The sequence below is a fragment of the Peromyscus californicus genome, unplaced genomic scaffold (genome assembly GCF_007827085.1).
Source record: "Peromyscus californicus insignis strain IS unplaced genomic scaffold, ASM782708v3 Scaffold_23__1_contigs__length_62951481, whole genome shotgun sequence".
NCBI lineage: Eukaryota > Metazoa > Chordata > Mammalia > Rodentia > Cricetidae > Peromyscus > Peromyscus californicus.
In genome coordinates this window covers 32,357,093-32,371,895 of record NW_026294534.1, presented here as the reverse complement: position 1 = coordinate 32,371,895, position 14,803 = coordinate 32,357,093, and the positions used below count along the sequence as shown (strand labels likewise).

At 45.2% G+C, this 14,803-nt stretch overlaps 1 protein-coding gene across 1 annotated transcript in view; it reads right to left on the bottom strand.

Moving 5' to 3' along the window:
* Nucleotides 1–14,803, bottom strand: part of Pdgfrl (platelet derived growth factor receptor like) — a 63,815-nt gene that overhangs the window by 9,651 nt on the left and 39,361 nt on the right. The window contains exon 3 of the mRNA XM_052752093.1: nucleotides 2,243–2,394. Within this exon, the coding sequence (XP_052608053.1) occupies nucleotides 2,243–2,394 (152 nt within the window). The remainder of the gene's footprint in view (nucleotides 1–2,242; nucleotides 2,395–14,803) is intronic.

Genomic DNA, 14,803 nt, shown 5'->3' with positions numbered 1-14,803 from the left:
TCCTGTGCCAGCAGCAGGAACCACAGCTTCTGTGGCAGCTCATCTTGGTTTTCCAAAGCCACCCACACTTCAAAAGACAAAGTACCAAACCCTGTACTGAAAGTCTTCCTGGACTTTGGGTGTGTTGAGTAAAAGAACAAAATGATATCACCTCTCTCCTCCTCCTCCTCCTCTTCCTTCCCTCCCTTTTAATTCCCCCCTCCCCTTTGACAGGTTCTTCTGTAAGCCCAGGCTGGTCCTTGAACTCACTATGTAGCTAAGGATGATGCTGAACCTCTGATCCTTCCACTTTTTCCTCCTGAGCACTGGGATGAAAGGCATGCACCACCACACCTGATTGTATATTGTGCTGGGCTAGAACCCAGACCTTTGTGCATGCTAGGCAAACACTTTATCCACTGAGCTATATCCCCAGTCCTGACTTAAGTTTGCTCAAAGTTGAAGCTGACATGGTTATCTTTGTTTTGGTTCACAAGAGGACTTTAGGAAGTAAAGAGGATCCACTTAGAAAACTCCAAAGAGTACCCTTAAACCCTAACCTATCAACCCATAACAGCTCCAGTGAAGTCTTCAAATCAAAACCTAATACTTTGGGAAGGCACACTAGTGCTGATCTTGGCAAAGAATGTTCATCTGCAATTTCAACATGTAATCCATCCTTACGTAGAATAATAAGCTGTTAGTCATCTTAATTGTTTGCCTTTTTCACACTTTGCCACATGGCATAATACAAAGACCACACAGATAAGTCTGTGTAGCATATCCCCAAATGAAAATTTTACAGAACTTCCCACGAACACCCATTAGAAATTCTCTGAAAGAAGACACTAGCTATCAGAGTTGTAACTATCCTTCAATCCATCTATTATTTTGTCCTAGGAAGGGCTCAAGGATTGTGGGTCAGAAAAATGAGTTTGACTCCCTTAATATGCTACCACAAGCCCCAGAACACTGGAATAGTCAGCTTGCCCTTTTAAGTCTTGGCATCCATATTGTTTCTAAAACAAATATAATAAAATAGCTTTAATTCTTCTCCTTGGGATGTCATAGGAAATGAGATACCTGTCCTGGAGGACTGGCCCTGCTAATGTATCTTGTTGCCATGGAAGAACTATTTGAGCAGGAAGGGTAAAATATATGAGCTGTTACTAATGCATTTATTAATGGACAGGATATAAGGTCACTGGGTCATAGGCATAATTCAGTACAGACCTGCAAGGCAGATTGACTCGGGACTCAGACAAATCTCATGAGAGCTCCTTTTCTATCCAGACACTTAAAAAGGGACTCTGACTCTCCTGAGATGCACTGTACAATAATAGCACCAGTAAATAGTTTGCAAGATTCCTAAACGTTCAAAAGTGACCTTTGAACCTTGCGGAAGAAACTCAACCCCCAATGTTGGAGCTCCCTGAGGTCTGAGGTGGAAGGAGACTGGGAGCCAGTCTGCAACCAAATCACAGGCTTTGCCTTGCCAGTGCACTCCTGGCACCAGACGGGAGGAGGGGCTCCCCCGTGTGACCCACAGGTGTCCCGGCTCCCCTCTTAGTCCCAGATGATGAGACAGAAACTACAAGGATTAGATACTTCAGGAACCCTACTCTGGAGTCTCAGCTCCTGGAACTCGTACGAAAAAATATGAGGTGACCTTAGCAACAACATTTCACACTGTTGCTATGGAGGCTCCAGAAGGAGCTGATCACGGGTCTCTCTGTACAGCGATGAGCAGCCAACAGCGGCACGATGTGATGGGACTCCGTGACGGTGGAGACATTCCTTCCTATGCAGCCCGCGAGGAGAACATTTCAATTCCAATGTCACAACTGAGCAGTCCAACTGAGGCAGGTGTGACTGGAGAGATGAGTTTTAAATTACATTTAATTTTAATATGCAGTTATATTGAAGTTGCTACGTGTGTCAAGTGGCTGCCCTTCTGGGCAGTGCAGGCATTGACCCTGTATCAGACAGTTCTGTGTTCAACTCCTTCTGCCTGCTATGGGACTTTAAGGACTTTCTTAATCTCTCAAAACCTCCTTTCATGTCTAGAAAAGGGACTCTGGAAATTATTATATATATCATTACCTTCAAAGACTGGCATAATACTTGTACTCGGCCCTGTGCCTGAACAATGAAGACTTTTTTTTTTTTAAATAGTTTACTAGATATTCCGCTTACAGTGGGAACCCCAGTTTGGAGGCAACATCGGCAGTTCAAGGAGTTCTCTTGTGCACCGAACGTGTACCTGTGAAGAGGATGTAGGTGGAGCCAGTCCTGGACTCATCTCTTCTGCAAGTGTAGGCATTGCACAGTCGACCCCAGCAGCTGAATTCACCGGTGTCGGCGGAGGTGGCGTTGACCAGAGTCAGTTGCCCATAGCGCTCATTCTGCTTCACACTGTAATTTAAAGAGAGGTAGGCCATCAGCGCTGCTCAGAGCCCAGCCAGGGGCCCACCAGTCATGGATTTCTGCTTTGTTGCTTCCAGATGTAAATACCCCAGTGACCTGATGTGGCCTCTCAGATGGCAAAATAATCAGAATGTGTTTGGTGGGTGGAGGGAATAGTGTGGGGGAGGGGGTTAGGGGGTGGGAGGGAGGAAGAAAAGCTTTTCCTTAAAGGAAGTAATAAATGATAATCACGTTTTTCATCAGATGAAATTCTCTTTGGCCTCAGAGCTGGGGTTTCCAGAAATAAGATCATTGGGGACCTTAGCAATTCAGCCAAAAAAGTCTGGGACTGGTACTTGCTTTTTAAAAAGAAACAGACTGAAAATACAACAACATGAATTGAGAGCACACAGCATTAGCCAAAACTCTAAATCTCTTTTAGCAGTAAAGCATGAGCTTAGAATCTTAGAGATATTATGTAATTATATGAAAAATAAAACCTGTTTTTTCTGCTGTGATGTGAGCTCTAGGTGGGGATACACCTCTGAAGAAGTCTTCAGGCCCCTTGGGCTTTCTGGCTTTTACTCAGGCCTCGTCCTACCATTTCTGTTTTTATTTTACTCTCATACTTTTATCTAGTTGACAGATAAGAAGTTCTGAAAATCCCCAATTTCTTCCGGAAATACAGACATTTTTACTAAACAGTAACATCTAAACAGTAACATCAGCCAATTATCCTGATAACTACACTGTGACAGAATTCCAGAAGCATCCTCCTCCTAACGGATGCTCCCCTGTGGAGACTCAGCATGCAATGCCAAAATAAATGGTTTTAATCCAAGCACTCATCTCAGATCTCCAAATGCTTTGCTCCTCTGGGATCCACATAGCTTTCTGATGGAGTAGAGGGCCTCCTGTGTCACCTTGCAACAATATCAGTATGAGCACAACTCTAAATTTAGCCCATACAAATCACCTGGGTGTTGGGTCCTGAACAGGGCCCTGCTCTAGCTCCCCACTGCATGGCTTATTGTACCCACCAGGCCTGTGAAGAGGGGGCTGTTCACTCCTACTCCATCACCTCTCTCCTTTAAACTGGACGGAAATCTCCCCTCCCTCAGGAAGCTTCTAATTACAACAGCCTCTCAGGAACTCCCCCACTTTCTCCTAATGAAGTCCTTGGCCCCCTTGTTTTTCTGCCCCTCTGATGCCCCTGGCTTCCTGTTATGATATTGGATGCTGACAAGGAAAGGCACGGTGCCATATTTGTTTCATAGTCCCTAAGAGAGAAAAAAAAAAATCTGTGCGCAGTACACAGTGTGGATTCCTGAAATACAAGTGAATCGAAACTGGCGCGGCACGCAGCACTGGCAATGGAGAGATCTGGAATATCAGGCAGCTAGCTCCCTATTTTGCAGACAGTTTAGATATGGAATGTCCACAGAGTCCCACGTATTATAGGCTTAGCCCCCAGCTCATGAGATTTATAGGGAATAATGGAACCCCTAAGCAGCAAGATCTAGTGGGGCTCTCCTTCCTGATCACTGGTGCCGGAGAAGAGTGAGGCTTTTACCCTTTCTTCTATCGATTTTATGGCTTCCTAGACATGGGGGAAATGGCTTTGCCGGGCTGTGTATTGCCACTGTCATGTATAACTATGAGTGCCGTGATGTGCCACCATGAGACCAGAGCGATGGGGTCCAACAACCATGAGCTCAAAGTTAAAAAACTGTGAGCCAAAAATAATAACCCTTTCTCTTTGGTATTGTCAGAGTAACAAATTCAACAGCAGACTAGAACACAGAGACTCAGGAAAGTGACACCCCTGAGACACACAGCGGGGGACCAGCTAAACAAGTCACCGTAAGTTACTTGTGTACTTAGCATGTAGTAATTAGATAATAAAATGCGTACCAAGCATTTCATGCAACGTGCCCTGCTCAGTGTATCATTCCAATTATTTCTAATTGCACGTAATTGTAGGTTCAGGCCAGCTATTGTGAATACTGCTACAGCAGCAGCAAACAACGCCCACCGAGCTCTGGAGAGTGTTAGCGCAGCAAATAAAAACGAGTGGGCTAGCCGGGCGGTGGTGGCGCACGCCTTTAATCCCAACACTCGGGAGGCAGAGCCAGGAGGATCTCTGTGAGTTCGAGGCCAGCCTGGTCTCCAAAGCGAGTTCCAGGAAAGGCGCAAAGCTACACAGAGAAACCCTGTCTCGAAAAACCAAAAAAAAAAAAAAAAAAAAATGAGTGGGCTTTAAGGAGATTGCATTAGGACTCAAGAGTTAAAATTCACAACCATGGCCAGGCGGTGGTGGCACACGCCTTTAATCCCAGCACTCGGGAGGCAGAGGCAGGCGGATCTTGGTGAGTTCGAGGCCAGCCTGGTCTACAGAGCGAGACCCAGGAAAGGTGCAAAACTACACAGAGAAACCCTGTCTCGAAAAACTAAATAAATAAATAAATAAATAAATAAATAAATAAATAAATAAAATTCACAACCATAAAAAGACTTGGGAATGACCAGCCAGGTTCTCACAGTAAAAATGACATTCTCAAAGGGTGGGTTGAAGGAGTTGAAGGTAGCTTTGAAGAGGAGGTAAGACAAGCTGGGCTCGTATTGGTGCCAGAGGAGGGCAGTAGGACCTGGGGGACAGCAGGCAAAATGTGCTTGCTCCAGGAACATCACACCACTCCAGGATGGCTGAGGGCTTGCTCTGACACATTTGCTACTGTGACCCTCGTGTGCAGTGGGTGGAAAGAAGGTACCAGTCCCTTGGAGATTTCATCCCTTGTTTGCAGAATGAGACAGAGCGGGGTGTGGGAGTCACAGACACGTGGTTGAGAGCAGTGACATGGTGCATGGCCATCTACTAAAGCAGTGGGAAGCAACCTTCACTCCGGGGAATGGAAAGTGATAGGGCCACCATCGTCAGGGCATGAGCAGACAGAACCAGAATGGGAAGGGTGGAAAGAAAAGAGAGAATCTGAGACATTAAAGCTGTTCCTACAATGAAGAGGTGGCAAGGTATGGGCATGGGAGGTTATGGAAATCCATGAAAGAGGCCGGGATTTGCAACTGACTGGATAAGAGAACAAAATGGAATATGTCAGAAATGGCCTCACAACCTGAATTGCTGTGTTAGAAAGGGTTGGAAACTGGAATTTGTGATTGAAACCATTAAGGGAGATATCCCCCATCTATCTCTGGCCTTTCATACACATACCACAGGGACGGACACACACACACACACACACACACACACACACACACACACACACACACACACACACACACGGGATAAGAAACAGGAAATGGACTCATCATAAAGGTCCTAAGAGAAAGCTTCAAAGGGAATAGATGCTCAATATGGTCAGATGTCTTTAAGGGAGTCTGTTAAGCATTAACACACATACAACTTGGTAGTATGAACATCTTGGGCAACCATCAAAAGATTTCATTTCAGGGGCTGGCAAGATGGTTTAGCAATTAGTATACTTGTTTCTTTTGCCGAAGACACAGTTGCAGTTCCCACCACCCACATGGCAGCTCACAACCGTCTGGACTCCAGTTACAGGGGATCCAATGTCCTCTTCTGACCTCTGCAGGCATCAGATACACACTGTGTGTGTGTGTGTGTGTGTGTGTGTGTGTATGCAAAATACTTGTACACATACAACAAACAAACAAACAAAAACAGGCTGATTTCAGAGGATACAAAAATGGCAAAGGGAAAAGAAAATGGAAGTGTCCTCAGGAGACCTGGACACGTGACATTTGGATACACAAGCTCTGCAAAACTCAGAACCAGCTAAAATACCGAGTACCTTCTCTGGGCCCCAGCCCCTGTTTACTTGGGAGTTATAGAAAGGGAGCTCAGCAGGCACATAAAACCTAACACTAGAGGGTAACCTGGCTGCCACCATGATTGGAGTGCTGTATCTTTAGCAGACTGGGGGCAGAAGGAAGGAAACGCCCTGGAAAACATTTCTGCATATTTCCACCCCCTCTTCTATGCAGACCTCATAAAACAGGAAACAAATTATTTAAAAGGATTACAGTTCAAATGCCTGGATTTAAAATGTCCAGATCTACTAGTAGTCCTACACAGTCCGGAGAGTTAGGATATGGCCAAATCCGCTGGGTGCTGAGCATGTGTCATGAGATGGGGAAAAGCACAGCTAAGTCCTGTAAAACACTAAGTGCAGATGCTCCATCCAGAGGCCCTTCTTTTTTTCTCTTGTAACCACCAAACAACTCCAGTGGAGTGGAAAGAAGTGAGAGATGGGAGGTGAGTTAAAAACAATTGTCACAACAAAAGTACCATTAAATGATGGAACAAGAGCATCCGAATGAACTTGGCTGGGGCAGCTCTGAGTATCCGAACACAGCATCTTATTTTGGGTCCTTTACTTCCAAACTGACGCTTCCGACATTCTGACCTAGAAAGTAATGGGAAAGGCCAGGATTCAAGAAGCACTAGTTCAACGTTTAAAACTTTTTGAAGGAACATTCATTCAATGTTTATGACTTCCTCGTGTGTGTGTGTGTGTGTGTGTGTGTGTGTGTGTGTGTGTGTGTTTCTGTTACTGCTAGTGGAGGTCTGATATTTCCTGCATTTGGTTCAGCTTACTCTCTTTTAGAGTACTCCAAGTCATGGATATGGGCACAAAGAAAAGAGCTGGCACCTCCAGCTAAAAGATAGGGGCCATGGTGCCACTCACCTGAGGCAGTGACCAGGTAACAATGGTGACTCCTTTCCCCCAGATGCTACAAGTCACAGGCAAGGAGTAAGCTGTGGTTTATAAGATAGTTGTTCAGTGGTTCCATAAGTGCTTATGGCTGTTAACTAAACTGGAGACACTAGAGTGGAGATGAAGGATGCAGAGGTCACTATAGTGGAGATGAAGGATGCAGAGGTCAGTAGAGTGGAGATGAAGGATGCAGAGGTCAGTAGAGTGGAGATGAAGGATCCAGAGGTCACTAGAGTGGAGATGAGGGATGCAAGAGGTTACTAGAGTGGAGATGAAGGATGCAGAAGTCACTATAGTAGAGATGAAGGATGTAGAGGTCAGTAGAGTGGAGATGAAGGATGCAGAGGTCACTAGAGTGGAGATGAAGGATGCAATCGTCACTAGAGGGGAGATGAAGGATGCAGAGGTCAGTAGAGTGGAGATGAAGGATGCAGAGGTCACTAGAGTAGAGATGAAGGATGCAAAGATTCTAGAGAATGCTTTCACTCAAAGCATTGTACTGTACAGTGAGTACCAAGAGAGTTTAGAGGAGGGTAGCCAGCAAAACCCTCAAGACCTGAGGGTCTTAGGAGCAGATAAAGATGCTAACTAGTCCAATCGGGGACCAGGCGCAAGGCATTCAAAGGAAGGTCATGTCCTGAGAGGAGAAAAAGGGAAGATGAGTGCTCAACAGGCTCAACAGAGGGAAGCGTGACTGGGACACCAGTGGCTGCTTTGTGAAAGACGCCATGTTCTGAGAAACCATCATGAGCCATGGAGCCATACTGACCAGATTCAAAGTCTGGCCCCATAGTGACCTTAGGACTTCCGAGCTAGATTTCCCCCTTCCACATGCTGTCTACACCACCCCCTGCAGTTATTAATAGCTAACACTTATGGGATCCTGGGCACTGCACTGTGCTCTTCAGATGAGTCGCAGCCCAGAGGACAATCTTGAACATCTTAAGTATCTACTACATATATGAGAATGCCCGAGGTGCATGTTTCCATTCCTCTAACCCAGGAAATGGTGATTAAACCAATAAGAAGGGGGCTGTCTGGCCTAACGGGCTTTATGCACTGTCTGGAGGGTGGGGACTGGCGAGGGGTGAAAAGTGGATGCTTCTGGGATCCAGGCCAGCTTTCTGCCTCTAGCAGCCAGCAGAGTTGCTGAGTGAGACCTGCGAGCTGGAGCGGAGTTGCTGCTCCTGCAGGCTGCGACACACGCCCACTTCCCAGGGAAGAAATGGCGAGGCCCCAGGCGGTCTCTCGGATGGAGCACCCGGCCATGCTGCCGCCGGCGATCGCTGCCTACCTGGAGCCAGTCAGTGGCCAAGAATGTGGCAGTGGGAATTTTCGCTGTGAGAATGGATACTGTATCCCTGCACCCTGGAGGTGTGATGGGTTTAGAGACTGTTTGGATGACACAGACAAAATTGGCTGTCCTCCTGGTTCCTGCAGATCCGGCTTTTTCCTCTGTCCTACTGAGCAGACCCACATCCCCCACTCCTGGGTGTGTGACCAGAACCAGGACTGTTCAGATGGCGCGGATGAACATCAGAATTGCCCTGGTACCACATGCTCAAGTCGGCAGATGACATGCTCAATGGTCAGTGTATTCCGAGTGAATACAGGTGCGACCACGTCAACCAACGACTGCTCCGATGGATCTGATGAAAGAAACTGCCATTACCCAACATGTGATCAACTCACTTGTGCCAATGGAGCCTGTTATGAGTCAGAAATGTGATCAGAAAAGTGATGGCAGAGACTCTTCAGATAAAGCTAACTGCACTGCGTTCACGTGAGGAATTTCAATGTGGCAGTGGAGAGTGCATCCCTCGTGCAATGTCTGTGACCACGACAATGACCGTGAAGACAGTAGCGATGAACACAATTGCAATGAGGGTATTTCCTTAGGCTGAGTCATGTGATAAGGGGTACTTCTTCCTCGCCCATATTCTAACAGACCACATTTTTTTCCCTCAAAGAAGTCTCTGTGTGATGGCAGATGAAGCCAAAAGATAATGGAAGGACTATCAGCAACTTTGCCTCTACTGAGATCCCTGGAGGAACCCAGGTCAAGCAATACTAATAAGGCTGCAGCAATAGTCCTTCCTTTTTTTTTTTTTTGAAATTAATTTAACATCTCTTGAAGAGAAGTGGGTATGATTACTCAACGCTGTAAAAAAAACAAAGAAAAAAAAAAGAGTTGTCATGGTTACGGTGTCTCTTCACAGCAATAGAAACCCGAAGACAGAGGACATGATGCAGTTTGGTTCATCATTTACTTATGCAATATTAGAAAAGCCGAGCAGCCTCTCAGTTACCGTCCATGGAAAGACGGGAAGGGTGTCCACTTTGAATTAGTGCTACTAAGTGAGATTACATATACAGATATAAAAAATAGCAGGAGGCAAATAATAAACATTAAAAACTGTTCAGAGAGTGTGAGGGAACTTGGGAGGATTGAAGGGAGGACAGGGAATGCAAAATGATGAAAGTATACTTTAATTAAAATACATTATTAAAAAAAACCCCAACAAGAATAAAACTTCAGTGGTGTTTGGTGTGCTGGGCACTCTGGCGAGTCCTCTACCTCCTCTGCCTTGGTTTTGATGAAGTCCTCATAGGCAGACGTCATCCTGTGTTGTAGGTGAAGGGTCCAAGGCCAGAGTGGTAAGGCCACTACCTGAAGGTCATTCAGCAAGAGGTGGAACAGCAGGATAATAGGAAGCTCCATTTAAATCACTCTCCAGGGCCACTCAGCTGTCTAAACTCAGACTTTCAGCCTTGGACACTATTTTTAAGATGGCATAAACCAAAATCAAAAGATACAATGAAACACCCACATTCAACACTCACATCAAGAATTAATTGGCTGCTTTCTACCGCATGTGAGGAACTGTGCCAAGTATCAGTGCAGATAAAGACTCGTGTGTGCTTGCTAGACTGCCTTTCAAGCATTTGCAGAGGGCCTGTGTTTACTCTGGGTCTCAGTTTAAGAATGTGTCAGGAAAGAATTACTCTGTGATATGCTGGGAATGGTGTCATATGAACGGAGCTCAAATTCTTGGAAACAGACAGCTGGGGAGAACATGCTGAAGCTGTCTGCCTGCCACAGTTACTTTTTTTTTTTTTTTTAAAGGAAGAAAGAAGTTATGTGTATGAAAACTCAACAGAGAACCAACTATGCAGACTAAGGAACTTCAAGAGTAAACATAGTTCTAATAACAGAAATCGGTTTAGGAGAGGTCTGGTCAAGTGCTCGCTCGGCTTGCAACCTCAAGGATTCATGTTCATCCCCAGAACCCAGGTTTACAAAACCAACCAACCACCACAAAACCAAGCTGGCTGTGGTATAAGGAAGTAGGAATCCCAGCAGTAGGAAGGTGGAGGCGGAAGGACAGACAGATCTCTGGGGGCTGACTTTGGTGAGGTCCAAGCCAGGAAAACATTCTTTCTCAAAAACATCAAGATGAAGGTGGATTACTCCTGAAAACCACCACCTGAGGTAGCCCTCTTGCTTACACACATACACACTCTCAGTCTCTTACGCTCACACATTCACACTCACACTGCTTACACGCACATACACACTCCCACTCTCTTACACTCACACACACATACACACTCACACTGCTTACACACACACACTCCCACTCTCTTATACTCACACACACACACACACACACTCCCACTCTCTTACACTCACATACACACATACACACTCTCACTGCTTACACACACACTCCCACTCTCTTACACTCACACACACATATACACTCACACATTCACTCTCACACTCACATCCTCTCACAGATAAAACCATGTTGAAATGTTTCAATCTGTTATTTATCATCTACTCATCTTTAACCTTTTAATCCATATTTATAATTACCTATTATGTATCTGTCAATCATATATCTCTCGATCCACGTATCATCTATCTCCATGTCTGGAACAATTCCAAACTCTTGCTGTGTAACTACAATATTTCTGTTCCAACAATGGGCTATGGTGATGTGTGTGAAATGTGACATTGGGTTTTCTGCTACAGTAACTTACGCCTGAGGCTGTCTGTTACTCAGAAATGACACGAGAGGACAGTGTGTGTGTGTGTGTGTGTGACACCTCCAGGGTCTCTTTGTGTCTCTCTCTGTCTGTCTGTCTCTGTCTCTTGCCCCCAAGTCCTCTCCATGGCCGGACCCTGGGCACCATTCCAGGACGTTCACCCGCCACTCTGCTAGCCTACTCTATCACTGCCTCTCTATCCAGCAGACCCTTTGTCTCCACAAACCAAAGCCAGGCCTCCTAGGATAATGCCTTAAAAATGCATGTAGCTTAACACTGGAAGGAGATGTTAACATAGGAAGAGACATCAGCACTGCCTCCACAGGAACCGGTCATTGCCACCTCCAACTATAATAGTTAAAAAGGGTTAAGTTAGCTAACCCTTCTGTGATATCACCCTGTAACATGTGATACATAAGTTAATTTATAAAGGTGTGTAAACATTTGCATACATGTAAAAGGAAACCTGTAAAGTCCTATACTATAGAGTAACAGTGACTATTTGGACTTCTTCGGCCCCTTCAAGCTTTTCTAAAGCTTTAAAGTTGGTGTTTACATCTTTGAGTCTCTTTGTGTCCCAGGCTGTCCTCTCACTGAATATGAACCTGAGAGCGACCTTGAATTTCAGACCTGCCTCTACCTTTGGAATGCTTAGGATTACAGCATGGGCCACAATGACTCGTTTTATGCAGTGCTAGGGATGGAACCCTGGGCTTTATGTACATCAGGTAAACACTCTCTCCACAGAGTGACATCTCCCGGCATCTAAGTTCATAAATCAAACAAGCATGTGCTGATGCATATTAAGAAAAACCACCACAAAACCTTTGAGCCGATGCTCTATAGACATTAGACTGTGTATACTTTAAAAATCTGGAGGTGACCTCATGTCCCCTTTTTAGAATATAAATTTCCAACAGGCAGGGCCAACAGGAATTTCTTCACAGATATAAAAAAAACCCCAGGATATCATTTATGCTGGTTACAAAAATAATACCCATTGGTGTGCCAAAAGTGACTAGTCCACTTGAGTTGTTCTCACACTGCCCCGGGCTCCTGGGGGGACCTCAGGCTGTCTGTACTTCGCTGCACTTAACCGCCCCCCCCCCCCCCCCCCCCCCCAGCCTCCCAGACTTCTTAATCTCACCATGCAGAACAAGCTCATCAGTATTTACACAGACAAGGAAAAGCTCGACTCATTATTGTGGAAAGAACAGTTCTCGGAGAGGAGGGAGACAGAAGACAATGGAGCAAGCCGCTACCACCCGGGGTTAGAAAAACAAGCTCAGGATTCCCAGTGTGCAAGGCCACAGCCACAGTGGGTGTATTATGGCCAAGCTAGAATAGTGAACGAAGAAAAGCCGTGGGGCCTGGGTCCATTTACATACCACATAGAGTTTTCTTGAAACAGGCCTCCCCGGTCTCTCTTCAAAACATTTCAGTGCCACACTGTTGGTGAACCTCCTGAACTAACATCAGAAATGTGAAGACAGAGAGAGGCTACCAAAGTGTGGAAAACTGGGCTTAAAACTAGTGTATTTTTAACAATTGGTTTAGGAAGGATACAAAAGAATAGGCTTCATGTACTTTGATCACATTTATTCCATACTATTCTCTCTTGAGCCTCTTCCAAATGTATCTTCTACTTTCATGTCTTTTTTTTAAAATTAGATTTCACATATGAGAGAAAGTAGGAGTCTGGCTTTCTTCACTTAACATGATTCTCTCCCATTCCATCTATTTTTCTACAAATTACAACCTAGCATCCTGTTTTATGACTGAATAACACATCCTGGTTTACTAAGTAAATTATGTTTACCAGAACAGAACTACCATATGGTTCTGCTATTCCATTTCTGGGAGCCAAGGTCGGCACAAGGTAGAGATATCTGCACATTCACACCCGTGTCTACTATGCCACTACTCAAAATAGGCAAGTTGTGGAAAGAGGCAAGCTTACTCATGAACAGATGAGTAAGATCTAGTCTACCAACAGCTGTAAACCAGAGGCAGCCTCTTCACTCCCTGTGGGTCGAATCTACTTATTTGTAAAATGCAGAGTCCAGGCCAGAAGTAAGTCTCCCAACTGCATATTGCAATCTCGTCTTATGGCAGCTTTCTTTCTATCTTATTTTTGAGACCTGATGCTCCTCCAGTGCAGGAATCCTTCACTCACTGAATCTGTCTTCATCTAGTCACTGCAGCTGACAGGAAAAGAAGTTTACCAGCAGCCTCACACGCTCATATTGAAATTCTGTGTCTGGTTTGTGTTTCATGTCATTTAGTTTAGAAGCTGTTTCTGGTTGGAGACAGTTCTGGTTTTCTTCTTCTCACCTGTCAATTTTTTTTTTTTAAACTTAGGAGACTCCTTTTACATAGGTTATCACCCTCCGCTGAGCTGAATACCTACTAATCTCAAGCTGTGACGCACGTGTGGTTACCCCTTATAGTCTGTCCTATAGATGATTGCTATGCTCCGCGTTTTCCCCCCAAATGCCTACAGCCAGCTGTGCTATATTATACTAGTTGATGGGTCACCTATTTAATTTGTACCATTCCACAAGTCACCGTGGTAGATAAATACAGGAGAGCCCATTCTCTCATATCAGTTTTGGTCGGCAACACATAGTTCCATGCCTTGGGTCACCTCGCCTTGTCTCAGCTACTACATGGAGTTCATAAAGAGGGTCACTGATGCTACAAGAGGAGGTGAGCTGGCGAGGACACCGATGTCTTTCCCAAGGCAAGTGAGACGCCAAGATTACCTCGTTTTCTAAGAGACAGGGAGAGAATGAGGTAAGGCCTTTGGCAGCATGGCTGACCCACAGGGAAATCGGGATCAAGTCTAAAAGGCAATCACACTAAAGGGCTTGAGAAGTAAGAACCAAACACAGTCAGGTGAAAGGATCTTGAGGCCATGTGACAAGAGTAGATGAGTTAGGAATACGTGGGAGGCCCTGGGCAGACAAGGCACCAAGGATCTACGGCCAGTGCAGTGTGGGTGAGTGGAACCATCAGAGAAGTCAAGTCCAGACAACAGACGCAAAGCTCTGACACCTTGGTTTGTTCCCACTTCAGGGCACGCCATTCCGAACAGTTATTTACCACGGTACATGAAATCCCCCATTTTATAACTTATCCTTTATTCCCTTTTTCTTGCTTTCCTCCTCACAAACCCCTTTAAATGACTTTGCTTAGACGCTGCATATTGAAATACTTGGCAAAAATGTTCAGACCGCAATAACACCAATTTTCATTTTTGCAAATAAAACCCCAGGCCTCTCCCACACGAAGACATGTTTGTTAGAGCAGGATCACATTAGGAAAGTATGTACAGTCGCTCAGTGACACCCTAAACCGTTTTCCATTGGACAACGGTCTCCAGGATTGTCATCGGCAAGAGTTTTGTGACATTCCCAGCCTGTCCTTGACTTGGCACACGGACTTGTCTTTACCGCCGCCATCTTTATATGTTAGTGCCAAGCAGCACATCTGGGATGATCACACAGAGACTTTCCAGAATGTTCAACATATGAGAGGATTTGTTTAACATTCTTTTAACACAAAACTTAGCAGAAAACATTTCCTCCTTCCTTCACGAGTACACT